This window comes from Carettochelys insculpta, chromosome 23 (genome assembly GCF_033958435.1).
Source record: "Carettochelys insculpta isolate YL-2023 chromosome 23, ASM3395843v1, whole genome shotgun sequence".
Taxonomy (NCBI): domain Eukaryota; kingdom Metazoa; phylum Chordata; order Testudines; family Carettochelyidae; genus Carettochelys; species Carettochelys insculpta.
Genome location: NC_134159.1, coordinates 12,866,608 through 12,879,164, shown reverse-complemented (window position 1 = coordinate 12,879,164; position 12,557 = coordinate 12,866,608). Strand labels below are relative to the sequence as shown.

At 40.0% G+C, this 12,557-nt stretch overlaps 1 protein-coding gene across 2 annotated transcripts in view; it reads right to left on the bottom strand.

Moving 5' to 3' along the window:
* The window catches only part of RERE (arginine-glutamic acid dipeptide repeats), a 466,804-nt gene that overhangs the window by 275,353 nt on the left and 178,894 nt on the right, over positions 1-12,557 (bottom strand). For both annotated transcript variants that reach the window (XM_075018034.1, XM_075018035.1), the window contains exon 3: positions 5,054-5,124. In XM_075018034.1, coding sequence (XP_074874135.1) covers positions 5,054-5,124 — 71 coding nt within the window. The remainder of the gene's footprint in view (positions 1-5,053; positions 5,125-12,557) is intronic.

The following is a 12,557-nucleotide window of genomic DNA, read 5'->3' as shown; positions in this document are numbered from 1 at the left end:
AAAAAGAAAGTGGACTCCACAACACTGTCACACTCAGCTTGCGGATGGAAGCTTCATTCTTTGGACAACAGCTACTTGAACTTCAGAGAGACCCCAACATCCTTCTGCCACTAAAGTCAACCGCAATTTTGCCAATGACTTCAATGAAGCCAGGATTTCATGAGTTTACTTTGGAGGACACAGGTTTACCTTTAGATCATCTCACACATCATACGGTAACCGTAAATGGAATTGTAAAGTAGTTGTATGCCTTCCTGAATACTGGAGGAGGATGGCCATCGTTGAAATGCCTGATAGGAGAGCCCAAATGCTGTGACAGTTTCTAATATACTGTACCTACCAAAGCAAAACCATTTTATGATCTCAAAACAAAAAAGCAGTCAAGTAGCTCTTTAAAAGACTAGCAAAACGGTTTATTAGGTGAGCTTTCGTGGGACAGACCCACTTCTTCAGACCATAGCCAGACCAGAACAGACTCAATATTTAAGGCACAGAGAACCCAAAACAGTAAGCAAGGAGGACAAATCAGAAAAAGATAATCAAGGTGAGCAAATCAGAGAGTGGAGGGGTGGGGGGGGAGGTCAAGAATTAGACTGAGCCAAGTATGCAGACAAGCCCCTATAGTGACTCAGAAAGTTCCCATCACGATTTAAACCATGTGTTAATGTGCCGAATTTGAATATAAAAGCCAGCTCGGCTGTTTCCCTTTCCAAAACGGAGCGACAATTCCTTTTAAGTAACACACGTACCTTTAGGTCATTGACAGAATGCCCCATTCCATTAAAATGTTGACTAACTGGTTTGTGGATCTGGAGTATTTTGATGTCTGTTTTGTGCCCATTGACCCTTTGTCTAAGGGAGTTTGTCCAATGGACTGACCCTCATTTGATTTTCACGTGCATATTACAATGTCTAGGGTTCTGATCTCAAGCAAGGTTTATAAAATTGAGCTTTGGAACCACGTCTGCTTCTGCTGCTAGCTCTTAATGCTGGAGGAGGAATTTGTGGAAAGACTGAACCAGCTCCTCAACGCTGAAGGTCTCCAAATGAAATGAAATGAAATCATGAACAGGAACGTAGTAGAGACAAGCTACAAAAAGAAGAGCAATACTAACTAAAACTATCATTGGGACATAATGGTCATTGTTGAGCAGTGACTGTTCAGGAAATGAAAAGAGATGTTCTTCTAGTATCTTTTAGTAGAACTGAATCATCTTAAAGTGTCAACAAGGGGACTTGCAATAAAGTGCAATATACTAATGTGAGAAAACACAGCAATGTACATGCTATGACAGTGGGAGACTGAAAAACCATGAGGGGGGATGATGATTAATGATTTCTTTCCCGGGCAGCACAATCCAGAGAATTAGACTAAAGGCTGATCTGAAATAATCCATAACGCTTGCCACATGAACCTATCACTTCCAGAGGCAGCAGTGGCAGTTCAGTCCATACAGATCCATCAAGGTGCATGTCATCCTATCCCTTTGCCCCTCTTTTTTGTTTAATTCACTTCAATTTTAGCAGAAGTGAGACAGGCAAAAAAGTTTTAATTATACAATTAGTCACCTTAATAAAGCTTTATTAAAATGAAAAGAGAGCGAGTCTGTCAACTTAAGATCTAAATCACTAGAGCATATCTAGCAGCATTTTTTCTAATAGGAGAAAGGTTTGGATATACCGCTGAAATTACTGGATGTCATACTTTGCAATATTGGGTGGAGAACAGTGATAATATAACACTTTTTATTAGAAAACTCAAGTCTTCAATTTAAGTTTTTAGAATTAAAAGGGAATTTCAGTAACCCTACCCAAAAGAATTAAGTCCCTGGTACATTTTCTCCACACGTAATTAGCAACAAAAGAACTGGTTAGTCAGCCAGGTGGATCAGACACTGAACCAACCAGGAATTAAGATTCTTGACACTTGTCTACACTGACCAGTTACTTTGCTGTAACCTTCTCCTTCAGGGGTGTGAAAAAATGCACACACCACTGAGCACAAGTTACCACACTGTAAAGCAACAGTGTAAAGAGGCTCCTGGCACTGTTAACTATTTGCCTCATGGAGGTGTTTTACCTAGGGTTGGGGTGAGCTAAGCAGGCAGGGTGTGAAATTTCCTAAGGATGCGCAACACAGTTGGCTGCTGGGACTCAGGCTCACCCACCTTATTGAAAATGTTTAAAGATGTTACTGTTTTTATGTCTGTATATTCACATTTACATACCAATTAATAAAATTTTTTACACTCTACAGACTTATTTTCTTACCACATGCCAAAAGGGATTTTTTTTTCACATGAACATAATCAAAGTTTCCATTGTTTGGATTACATTAGTCAGGTTGAGGGGTGAGAGGCCTGTTAAACTGCTGGGATGAAAATAGGGGCCCAATGTAAAAAGTCTGCTGATCCCTGACCTCACTGGGAAAGCTCTCTCCCAATACTGGGGCAGTGACCACACTGCCGCAGAAGTGCTTTAAATTTGGAAATGGAAACAAAGTCTTGGGATCTAGTCTCAGCTCTCTTGCAGAGCGGCTTGTCACCTTAGGCAAGTCACTTCAACTCATGGCCACCACTGTCTTTTGTAAAATGCAAATGTCAGTGTCCCCCACCCCACCCCTGTTCCTCCCTCCCCCCACCACCTTTTTCACTTTAAAAACATTATATGGGGAGAGGTCTGTGCCTAGATTGCACCAAAATCACTAGAACCACCATGTTAAAAGGGTTATTACTAAGAAAGAACAAGACTCTCAGCTGTGCAGCCAAGTTCACGTTTAGTTTATGATAACCAAGAATGCAATGTACTTAATTAGTTGGTGACATTTCAAAGCTGTTGCTTTTTTCCCCTGCCTCGCTTGACATGTTTTGCTAAGGGCAAAACAAAATCATGTTTTCATGTTGGAATTTGACATAGGAGAGAGCGCTCAAGTGTCCTTTCCACTGTACATACTACCCTTTCCTCAGCTGATAGATCAACCATGACAAAAATACTGCAGATCCATTTTCTGTTAGCAAAACCAACATCAGTCTCTTTTTAAGCGTTCATTATGCCCATGATTTTATTGACAAAGCCACCAGGGGAATTAAAGAACCTACCGAGTAAAAGGGATAAGCATACAGCAACTATCTTCCTTCCATAAATAGGAATCAGTAACCTTCCTACCATTATATATCCTTGCAAGGGTGCGCTGCATATATAACCTCGAAGCAAAAACAAATGTAAGAAATACCGTGCAAGGTGTTTTTTCTTTTTAAAGGATCAAAACATATTGAACTTTGCTTCCCACATTGTTTTGCAGACAGCTTTAATGTGTTGTACTAGACCAATACTGACAACAGAAGCTTCAGCTTTTATTGCTGTTAATACTCTCGGCAATTACTGTAACTCAGCAGGAACCTCTACACAGAATGGCAACTATCACATTGTACTTCAGCATTTCGTGAGAGATTTTGATGAAACATGAAGGCACCTGCTAATGTGCAAAAACTGTACAAAAGGGGCTTAACGTATTATTAAAATCTGGTAGATAAAAGCCAGCTTCCCCCTCCCCCCTCACAGTTAGGTATTTCTCATAGGATACCAATATTGTGCTTGTTAGAGACCACAGAAAATGCAGCAAATGTGGGAGCAGTAACAAAAAGTTTGAGAAAGAGGTAACTGCTAGGCTTCACAGCCATCAGGACAAGGTGTGAAAAGTTTCCTAAAGGGATGGATATTGTAAATAATGGAGACTCTGGTAAAACAGAAAAGCATAGACATCAGTATTGAAGAAGAAAGCCATCAGTGTGATGGACAAAAGGAAATACATTCTCCCACCCTGAAGCCATGCAAAATTAACTGGGGGAAGGTGGGAGAAGTTACACAAAAGTAAAGAGAATCTTTAGCAGAAACAGATGCCCATAATCTAAACTAGTAATGTGTCACCCCAGACCTGTAATTATTTATTGCTTTAACTCGTCACTGATGTAAATGTGTGACACAAAAATATCTAATATAAAGGAGATTGTCAGTTAAGTTCTCCACCTTTGCTAACTCCCCCTGATTCTCCTAAGCTGTAACACCTGGACAAGAAAGGCAGAGGTTTCCTACTGTACTTTAACACTATACAAACAACAAGCAGTCCTGTGGCACCTTAGAGACTAGCGAATTTATTAGGTCATGAGCTTTTGTGGGTAAAAGCCACTTCATCAGATGAAAATTAAGAGGTCCTACTAGTGACAGGTAACTCCCTCTTGTCCCCCCACTCCACCCCCTAAATAAACCCTGGATTCTGGTTTTCCTCTTCATTTTCATTTGATGAAGTGGTTTTTACCCACAAAAGCTCATGACCTAATAAATTCGCTAGTCTCTAAGGTGCAACAGGATTGCTTGTTATTTGTGAAGCCGCACTCTTACTCAGCTACCCCTCTGAGACTATGTAACTCTATAATAAGCATTTGTTGCCCGCTTAAAATTGGCATAGAGAGTTGCTTAAATTTACTTCGTGTTACACAGTTACAAATTTGGGGAAGTGGATGGAATCATGCTTCTCTCAACTTCCTACTGTGGTGCTATGTGACCCTGAATTAAAAATTCATTTCAGATCAAAGGTTTTAAAAAAAGAGATTTAAATGATTTTTTTTTTTTTAAGGCAAACGGTTTTCATGACAAGCACCCTAGGGGGATATGGCGAACCATTTAATTTCAACTCAAGCTCCATACCCATATAGTACAACAAGCTACCAAAACTGCAACTCTTGTTATCTCACAACTCCATTTTGAGCATTATTTACAGAGAATTTAATCACCCTAGAAGAGTGTCTAGACACTGTCATAATCTGCTTTTCCAGCAAAACAGTAAACTGCTATACAACATCCCCACCAGAGCACTCAAAGTACAACAGATAGCTAAGTGGAATGTAACACCTAATTAAGAATTCACTATGTGTACCAATTAATCAATTAGTTCTGCACTTCATTGTTCCAGTAATAACAAAGTTAAGTATTATTAAAGGAGGAGGCTAAAGACAGTATCACGATCTTAGGAAAAAACATGGAAAATTATGCTTACCAATTTGAAGTCTTGAATGCTGCAGATGAAGTATGGAGTGTTGGGCCGGCGACTTTCAATATACACGCAATCTTTAAAAAGAAATAATTTAAAATAGCGATCATTAACTTCTGTACCTCAGAGAATAAGACTATAAAACAGGACACATTAAAAGAGTATAAACTAAAAAAACTACAATTTTATTGTAAAATAAATACATGTTTTAGCCTTGTCTCAAAATAGAAGCTAGACTTTTATCCCAAACAAGATAATAGTTGCATAAAAATTCACTTAGATTTTAATAGCCACTGTGTTCAGAAAACAAAATGAACTCAGACAAGACTTTAGAATTTAGGTAATACAATGATGAAGTTATAAACTATGGACCAGACTAAAACAGGAGAGGAAACTAATCAAATCTCTTCTGGTTAACTTACTATTAAAAACTTAACACGTAACCCATTTTCTTTTCTAACTGTAAAGAAAACCAAGGCAACCAATCATAGCTGGAATGCAGTAAACTAAATTAGATTTTCCTCAGGGAAGAACTGAGGTTTCTTAAATTACATTTCACATGACACAGGCTGAGTAATTATTTTTGTTTGCTTTTGACAACTGGACACTAAAAGGTTGCTGTAAAATTAGATCTGTTGTTTTACAAACACAACAAAAGCACTGAGTTCGGAAAAAACACTAAATGGAGAAAGTTGCCTGGTTAATGATAATGACCTTTGAAAAAGAAAAATCCACCTACAGCTTGCTAGAAAACAGAGATACTGCTCCCAAGTCAAGAAAACAGTTCACAGGTGTGTCTCGGTGCTCTTCTCATTTATACTCAACACACGCCTAAATATTCAGATTCTCCATCAATCAACATATACTCCTGCAAAAAGGCATATGTTAGAAAAACCTCAGGTGCTCAGAGACATCAGTAGCTTTTTTCTCCATTACCATATTTCCTAATAACTGCAGAAGAAAAAAGATGAGGGAGAAACTAACTGTTCCTAGTTTTTCTGCTCAGATGACTGCATTTATGAATGCATCATAATATTTTCAACTAACACAATGCCTTTTCTTCCTAAAAGAGAATACAGTGCTTTACAAACACTATTTAGACTATATCTGAACTTCATTCAAGTAAGAGTCCCATATTCCATTACTGAAATGTAATCACCTCACGAGATAAAACTCAGCAACTGCTTAACATCAAGATCTTAAAACAACTGAAATTTCAGTAAAAATCTAGGTAGGTGGAATATGATCATCAAGGTTTGAAGTCAACTAAGACACAAGGTGCACAGCATCTATTACTTCTGCGATAGACACCATGGCTGTAAGTGGTCATGACCTCAAGTTTTACATCTCATTCACAATGTGGCAGTCATGCAGTACCTCAAAAGAAACCGCTACTTTCTTGAACATAGGAGGGTCTATATCAGCTGATGATCTACCATACAACAGCTACTAGCCTAACTCAATACACACAAACTAAGAATATCACAGCAAAAGGCAGTGAAGTTCCCCATACAGTTTCCAACCAAACTGGGAAAAGGGATAACTGACGCAGTGGGCTACAGTGAGGCAGGGCTCCGATAAGTGCAATTAGACAAAGTTTCCTTAACCCTTACAATGCAGATGATTCATTGTAACACAGTAGCCCACCTGCCCCAGGGCAGGTCTACACTACCAAAAAAAATTTGATCTAGGAACTGCATAGCTGGAGTCATTGTACCTTAAGCTGAATTTTCAGTGTAGCCCCACAGCAGGAAACTCTGCCATGAACTTTTCTGACTCCTCCATGACAGTGAGGAGTATCAGTGTCGAATGAGGAGCCCTGTGAGTTCAATTTAGTGAACCTGAGTTAGTGCATGCCTACCATTTAAACATGCTAAATGGAACTCTGGAAGTTTGACTGTGGTGGCATCAATCTTCCACTTAGTGAAGACATATCCTTAGTACTGTTCAAATATAGAAGCAACAGCCTCTGTCCTAAAGGGTTTACAGTCTTCATAGACTAAAGTGTGAGGGGAAGAGTAAATATCTCTATTACACAAATAATAAACGGCAGCACCCAGAGACTAAGTGAACTGCCAAGGCCACAGAGAATGTCTGAGACAGAACCAGAAATTAATTCTCTTAAGTACCAGTCCAGTGCCTTAATCAAAGCGCCATGCATTCAACTGCACTTCCTAGCAAGGAACTTTTCATGTGACCGTAGGACTAATGTTATGCATTCCAGGAACAAGAAGTAACAAAAGTATCTTCCGGTGGGGCAAGGGACATATGAAACAAGTTCAAATGGTTTTAACTTTCAGGCCGACTACTTAGACTGAAGTGTAAGCCAATATGCCCCATATATACTGAACTTCCCCAAATTTGTTTTTTCCTAGATCACCACTGCGTATTTCCACTATGATTTCCTTTTGTACTAGGCCAACCCCTCTCCTCTCTCTTTGCCCCCACAACATAAATCCCATTTAAAACAATAACTAGTGCAACTGTGACACAAAGCTTTTCCTCCTCCCAGTTCTCAATCTGCACCAAAACATGAAGGGGTTCCTCCCCACTCCCCATTAACCAGTGATTGCAGACCAGTGTCTGCTTTCCATAGCATACTGGAAAATAATCTCACCCTAATCACCTCGGACACTTGAGCATGCCCAACAAGTTACTGAAACTGCACATTCAGTTAAAGAGAATTTGAAGCAAAAATTAGGCTTATTGGGCCTTTTAATCCATGAATTCATATGGCAGCATTCTCCTGTAAAATGGACAATGTTCCTGTCTGAAGAAACTTGGAATTCAAGTTTAGATATAAGCACCAAAGAATCTAAATCAGATCATTCCATTCAGCATTCCTTAACCTAAACTGTGTATTTGGACAGCCAGTCAGGAGGGATTCAAATGCCGCACAGCTGAATAGCAGAGTGCTCATTGCTAGTTTTTTTTTTCTTTTGACTGATGGTCCACATTTGCACATACCTCTGCACAAAATAATTTTTCTGTGCATTTTGATAGAAAACATTACAGAGGACATGGTTTACCTTGCCATTTGCAGTGCAAGAAACTCACTAATCGATAAATGCTGCTCCTTGTGACACATATTCCTAAAAGACTTGTAAGGTATCAAATAACTAAAAGCAATCATTTCAAATGTTTGAAGCCTGCCAACAACAAACTCCGATCCCCAAACGCGAGCTCAAGTATCAGGGCTTCTTGGCATAGCTGTATCGACTCAAGTGGTATTCAAGTCCAACAAAGCCTCTTGAAGCCGCAAGGTAGTGGATGCTGCATTTTTTTCCTTTAACACTCCCTCTCTCTCCTTGCTTTCAACCATGATAGAAGCGTTGAATTCAACAAAGAAAAATGGAACAAATTTGCAAACTAGTCAGAGGATAGGCTGCATAGCAATGGTTCAAAGAAAAAGTGTTCAGCATTGGTTGCCTATATTCCACCAACAGTCCTCCATACAGGAATAACCTAGCATCTGGACCACTGGAGTTCCACAAACACCATAACAGTCTTCCTTTTCTACTTAAATGACAATGCCTTGTTATTGAACAAAAAGTCACTTCCTGCTGAGTGTTTATAAGGAACCATGGCAACCTGACTTATCCAATGCCTGTAAATCCATGCGCCAAATTCCACATCCAACACTATGTTTTGTAAAACGGGCTACTTTATCATGCTAGTCATTATCCATCAGGACTTGCGCTCTTAATCATTTCGTGGCAGCATTTGATAAAGTCAAATGAGCTTTGCCCAATGTATTTTTTTTTTAAATAAAAGCTATAAAACCTATTGCTTATTTTATAGAAAGGCATAAAACACAGAGGGATTAGTATCTGGAACAGTCTAAATTCATAATTTTATCAGCATCAGTCAAGCTTGTTTCCAATTGAAAATAGAAATTGAAAGAACGCCCTGTTCTGACCCAGCTCCTTAACTCATTTATAAGATAAAGTGAGAAGAAAATTATACCAGAGCTTTGTGTCGACGTCCCCATTATAAACTCCTAACTTCAGGAGTTTATGACTGATGCTTTGGACTGGGAATTTTGCTTTCAAGTTTCTCAGGTCAAACAGCTAATTTTTTCCTTCCTTTTCATTTTTTAAAGTTAGCTAAAAATAAACTTTGTCTCTAAGTTACACAAACAAATAAAAATTGAGATATGTTTTTCTCTTGTAGCACAGAATTCTATCATTCACTGCAATCTGCAAACCCTGTTGTGATTTGATTTAGCATTTTCTCAAATTATAGTCCATAGGGGTTTCCTGTGTCTCTACGGAGAGGCTTTTATCTTAGTGGTGGATCATTTGTTCTTCTTGCAGTAATACCTAGACTGGGCTGTCAGAGCTAAAGGTGCTAGAATCTTTGGAAGGTTTCTAAATGTTTCAGTGTCGTAAAAGCCAACAAAAATGAGAACCGCTTTCAACTGAGGCTTGTTTTCTTCTTGGTGAAGGCTCACGTGAGTGTCAATTCAACTAAAGATCAAATTCATGAATGATACCAACATCACGGTAGAAACACAGCACATAAGGGGACAGAACCTAAGTGACCTGTATACGTGATTGGAAGTGGAGGGGAGATTAAATCTCAATACATGTAAAGACAATGCACAACGAGAAATAATTCCAATACCTAAAAAGGAGGACACACAAACAAATCAAGCCCAGTGCACTAAATAGCATTTGCTTCCTTTATATTGCACTAATATTACAGAGCAGATGGAGGGTGGATCGTGGTTTGGAGAGAAAGGGATACAGTGTCTCCCCCCCGCCCCACTCCACAACATGACGTTAGCGACCCATGGATTTAAATCAGTATAATTTAGCAGACAAACACTCCATGTTCCTGCGAAATAGGGCTAAAGGGGGTGGAGATTAGCCAATATACTAATATTCAAAAATCTGCCAATGCTTATTCATAGTATTTTTTCTTTGTTTTAAACAAAAACAAATTAACAGACTTTCAGCATGACAGACAATGTGCAGCAGGCAGATTCACATTAGGGATTAGTCTGTTAAGACTATACAAACTAAAATCCACATTTTAAGAGAGACCTCTAATTCATTTTTTGTATTACGAACCTGGTATCTCACGGGAGCCAAGCAGAGGAGCTTCCATTCATCAGGAATAGACTAATTTTCAGTGAGACCTATACCAAAATGCTTATTTACTAGACAGCCAACAGCAGCTGCCAGAGCAGTGCACATAAACATATTTTGAAAACTAAAAATATTTTGTATGAAATGGAGTATGAACAGTGTGAGTGTCATAATAGTCTACATAAAAAACAAAAAAACTTGCACTTGGAGTTTTCCTTCAGAAGATCTCAAAGCTCTTCACAAATATTAAATGATTTCATCACAATACTCCTGGGCTGCCACCACATCGCTCATCATGCACTCACTTTTGTATCACTATAAGAATAAAATCCACAGCCGTTCCCCGCCCGCAAGTAAATCTAAGACTACAGTGGTATCTATCCTTAAACTAACCATGACTAGCTACTGTAATCATTTTCCAATTATTTCAGACCCTCATAAAGCTTTAGTAAAAGCCCTGCTATGACAGAAGAGAGTCTGCTTTCATTTTGAATTGTCTGGCTTCACCATTCCTCGCCACATTAATACTAGTGCAGTTTTGAGGCTGAGTGCCTGCTGCCGCTTCTTACCATCTACAAACACCACTATTTGTCATAAAAGGAAAGAAAGCCAAAAGAAGAGATAGAACTAAAACATCACACAATAAAAAGGAGGCTTTTCACACAGCGAGTTTACTTCCTTCTGCATCCCTTTACAGATCAGCAGGTTTATGTAAATCAAGCGCACATATTTTCTGCCTACTAAATCACTGAATGACACCTGAGGCCATTTTTTATCATGAAATGATGAACCCATCTGCACTTTTCCTGACAGCCAGCTCAAACAGTACTGTGGCCAGTCACTTCAGCAGCTACTAACTGACCGAGCAATTCAAGTCAGCTATCATGCAAAAACTTGAGCCGTCACATTTCAATTATTTGCTTCAATTATTTGTAACATTTTTTTCACCCTCCTCTTCAAGAAAACAAAGCAAGCTCCATCAGAAAACCAAATCAAATTGTTTCTCCCCCTCCCCAAAAAGGCAATAGCAATATACAGTAACCCACCCCCACCTTTCAGCAGACTTCAGAAACAACAGATGTGCGCCAGCTGCCCCATTGTTCCCAAAGACCACTGAATCCACCAGCTGCCTCCTCCCCCAGAGAAAATACATAAACGCTGGCAACTCAACGGAGCCACTGCTGGAGGAGCTGCTGCGACTGGACCTGCCTGGAGCAGCTGCACGACCCGCCACAGCTGGGACCCCCCGGAGTTGTCACCAGGGCCACCAGAGTGTTTGTATGTATATTTTCTGCATATTGAATATTTATCCTGCTCGCCACACAACACATTAAAAAAGCAAAGCACACACAGTGTGGTGTTCTCAACATACTCTCATTTGATTAGAAACTTGTCTATTGTAGGTATTTGTGTCATCCTCCTCCCCACTGTTCTATTGATTGCCTTTCACAGAGCATGAATATCATTGTCTCAGAGAGTTTACATTTTAAGTTTGCTCCCCCCCCAAACTTCTCCCACCGCGCACACACTTAAACTTGCAACATATTTATAAGAGTAAAGTAAACCAGATACTTCCTATGGAGACTGCATTTATAGGACTTCTCAGGAGACTGTACCCTTCTAGGATTCCTCTAACCAGCACGTAACGTGAACCATAGCTGGAGGAGGGGGGTGCGTTCGTAGGCACAAGGCACTGCTATACATGCCCCACCCCGGTGGATGAAGTGCATGCTGGCCCAGGCCACAGTGAGCACCAGCAGTGGCTCTAGCTGTGGCAGAGACTCCAGCCGAGGCGGTGGTCCAGGATGTGACAAAGCTCCAGCAATGGTGGCTCCAGCAGCTCTGGTGAGGTGCCCATTTACAGTATTTGGAGGAGGGGTAAGACTAGGGGCAGTATATAAATACAAGTGAAGTCTCACATTTCATGGACTTTTGGCATTAACAGACACCTCTCTCCCCCCTTAAACAGAGGGTGTACTGTATATTTCATCAAGTGGCTGCAAGTTCTCTTCCCTCCCCCTTCCCCCGTCATATAGTGCGAGGCACAAGCCAGCACGGAACTTCCCAGACTGTTATTCATCTTACGGCATGGACTTATGTACAAAAATGGACCACGGCAGCAAATAAACCATTCAAATCTAGTATGTCGATACCTGTAGGATACATAAACGTCCAGTCTTTCACTCCAGGACATAGTGTGACATGGACTAAGAGTTACAGCTATTGCCACCCGGCAGCTGAAGGTCAATGCATGTAAGCACACACAACTTTCCTCAAGCAGAAAGTGCTGCAAAGCAAAATGGAATAAGATGGTTCAACAAAAAGCTCACAAATGTCACTGACTTGACTCCACGTCTGTTGCCTTCTTTGCCTCAATTCTCTGACTACTACAGTCTTTCTTCAAGTGCTAGCAATCT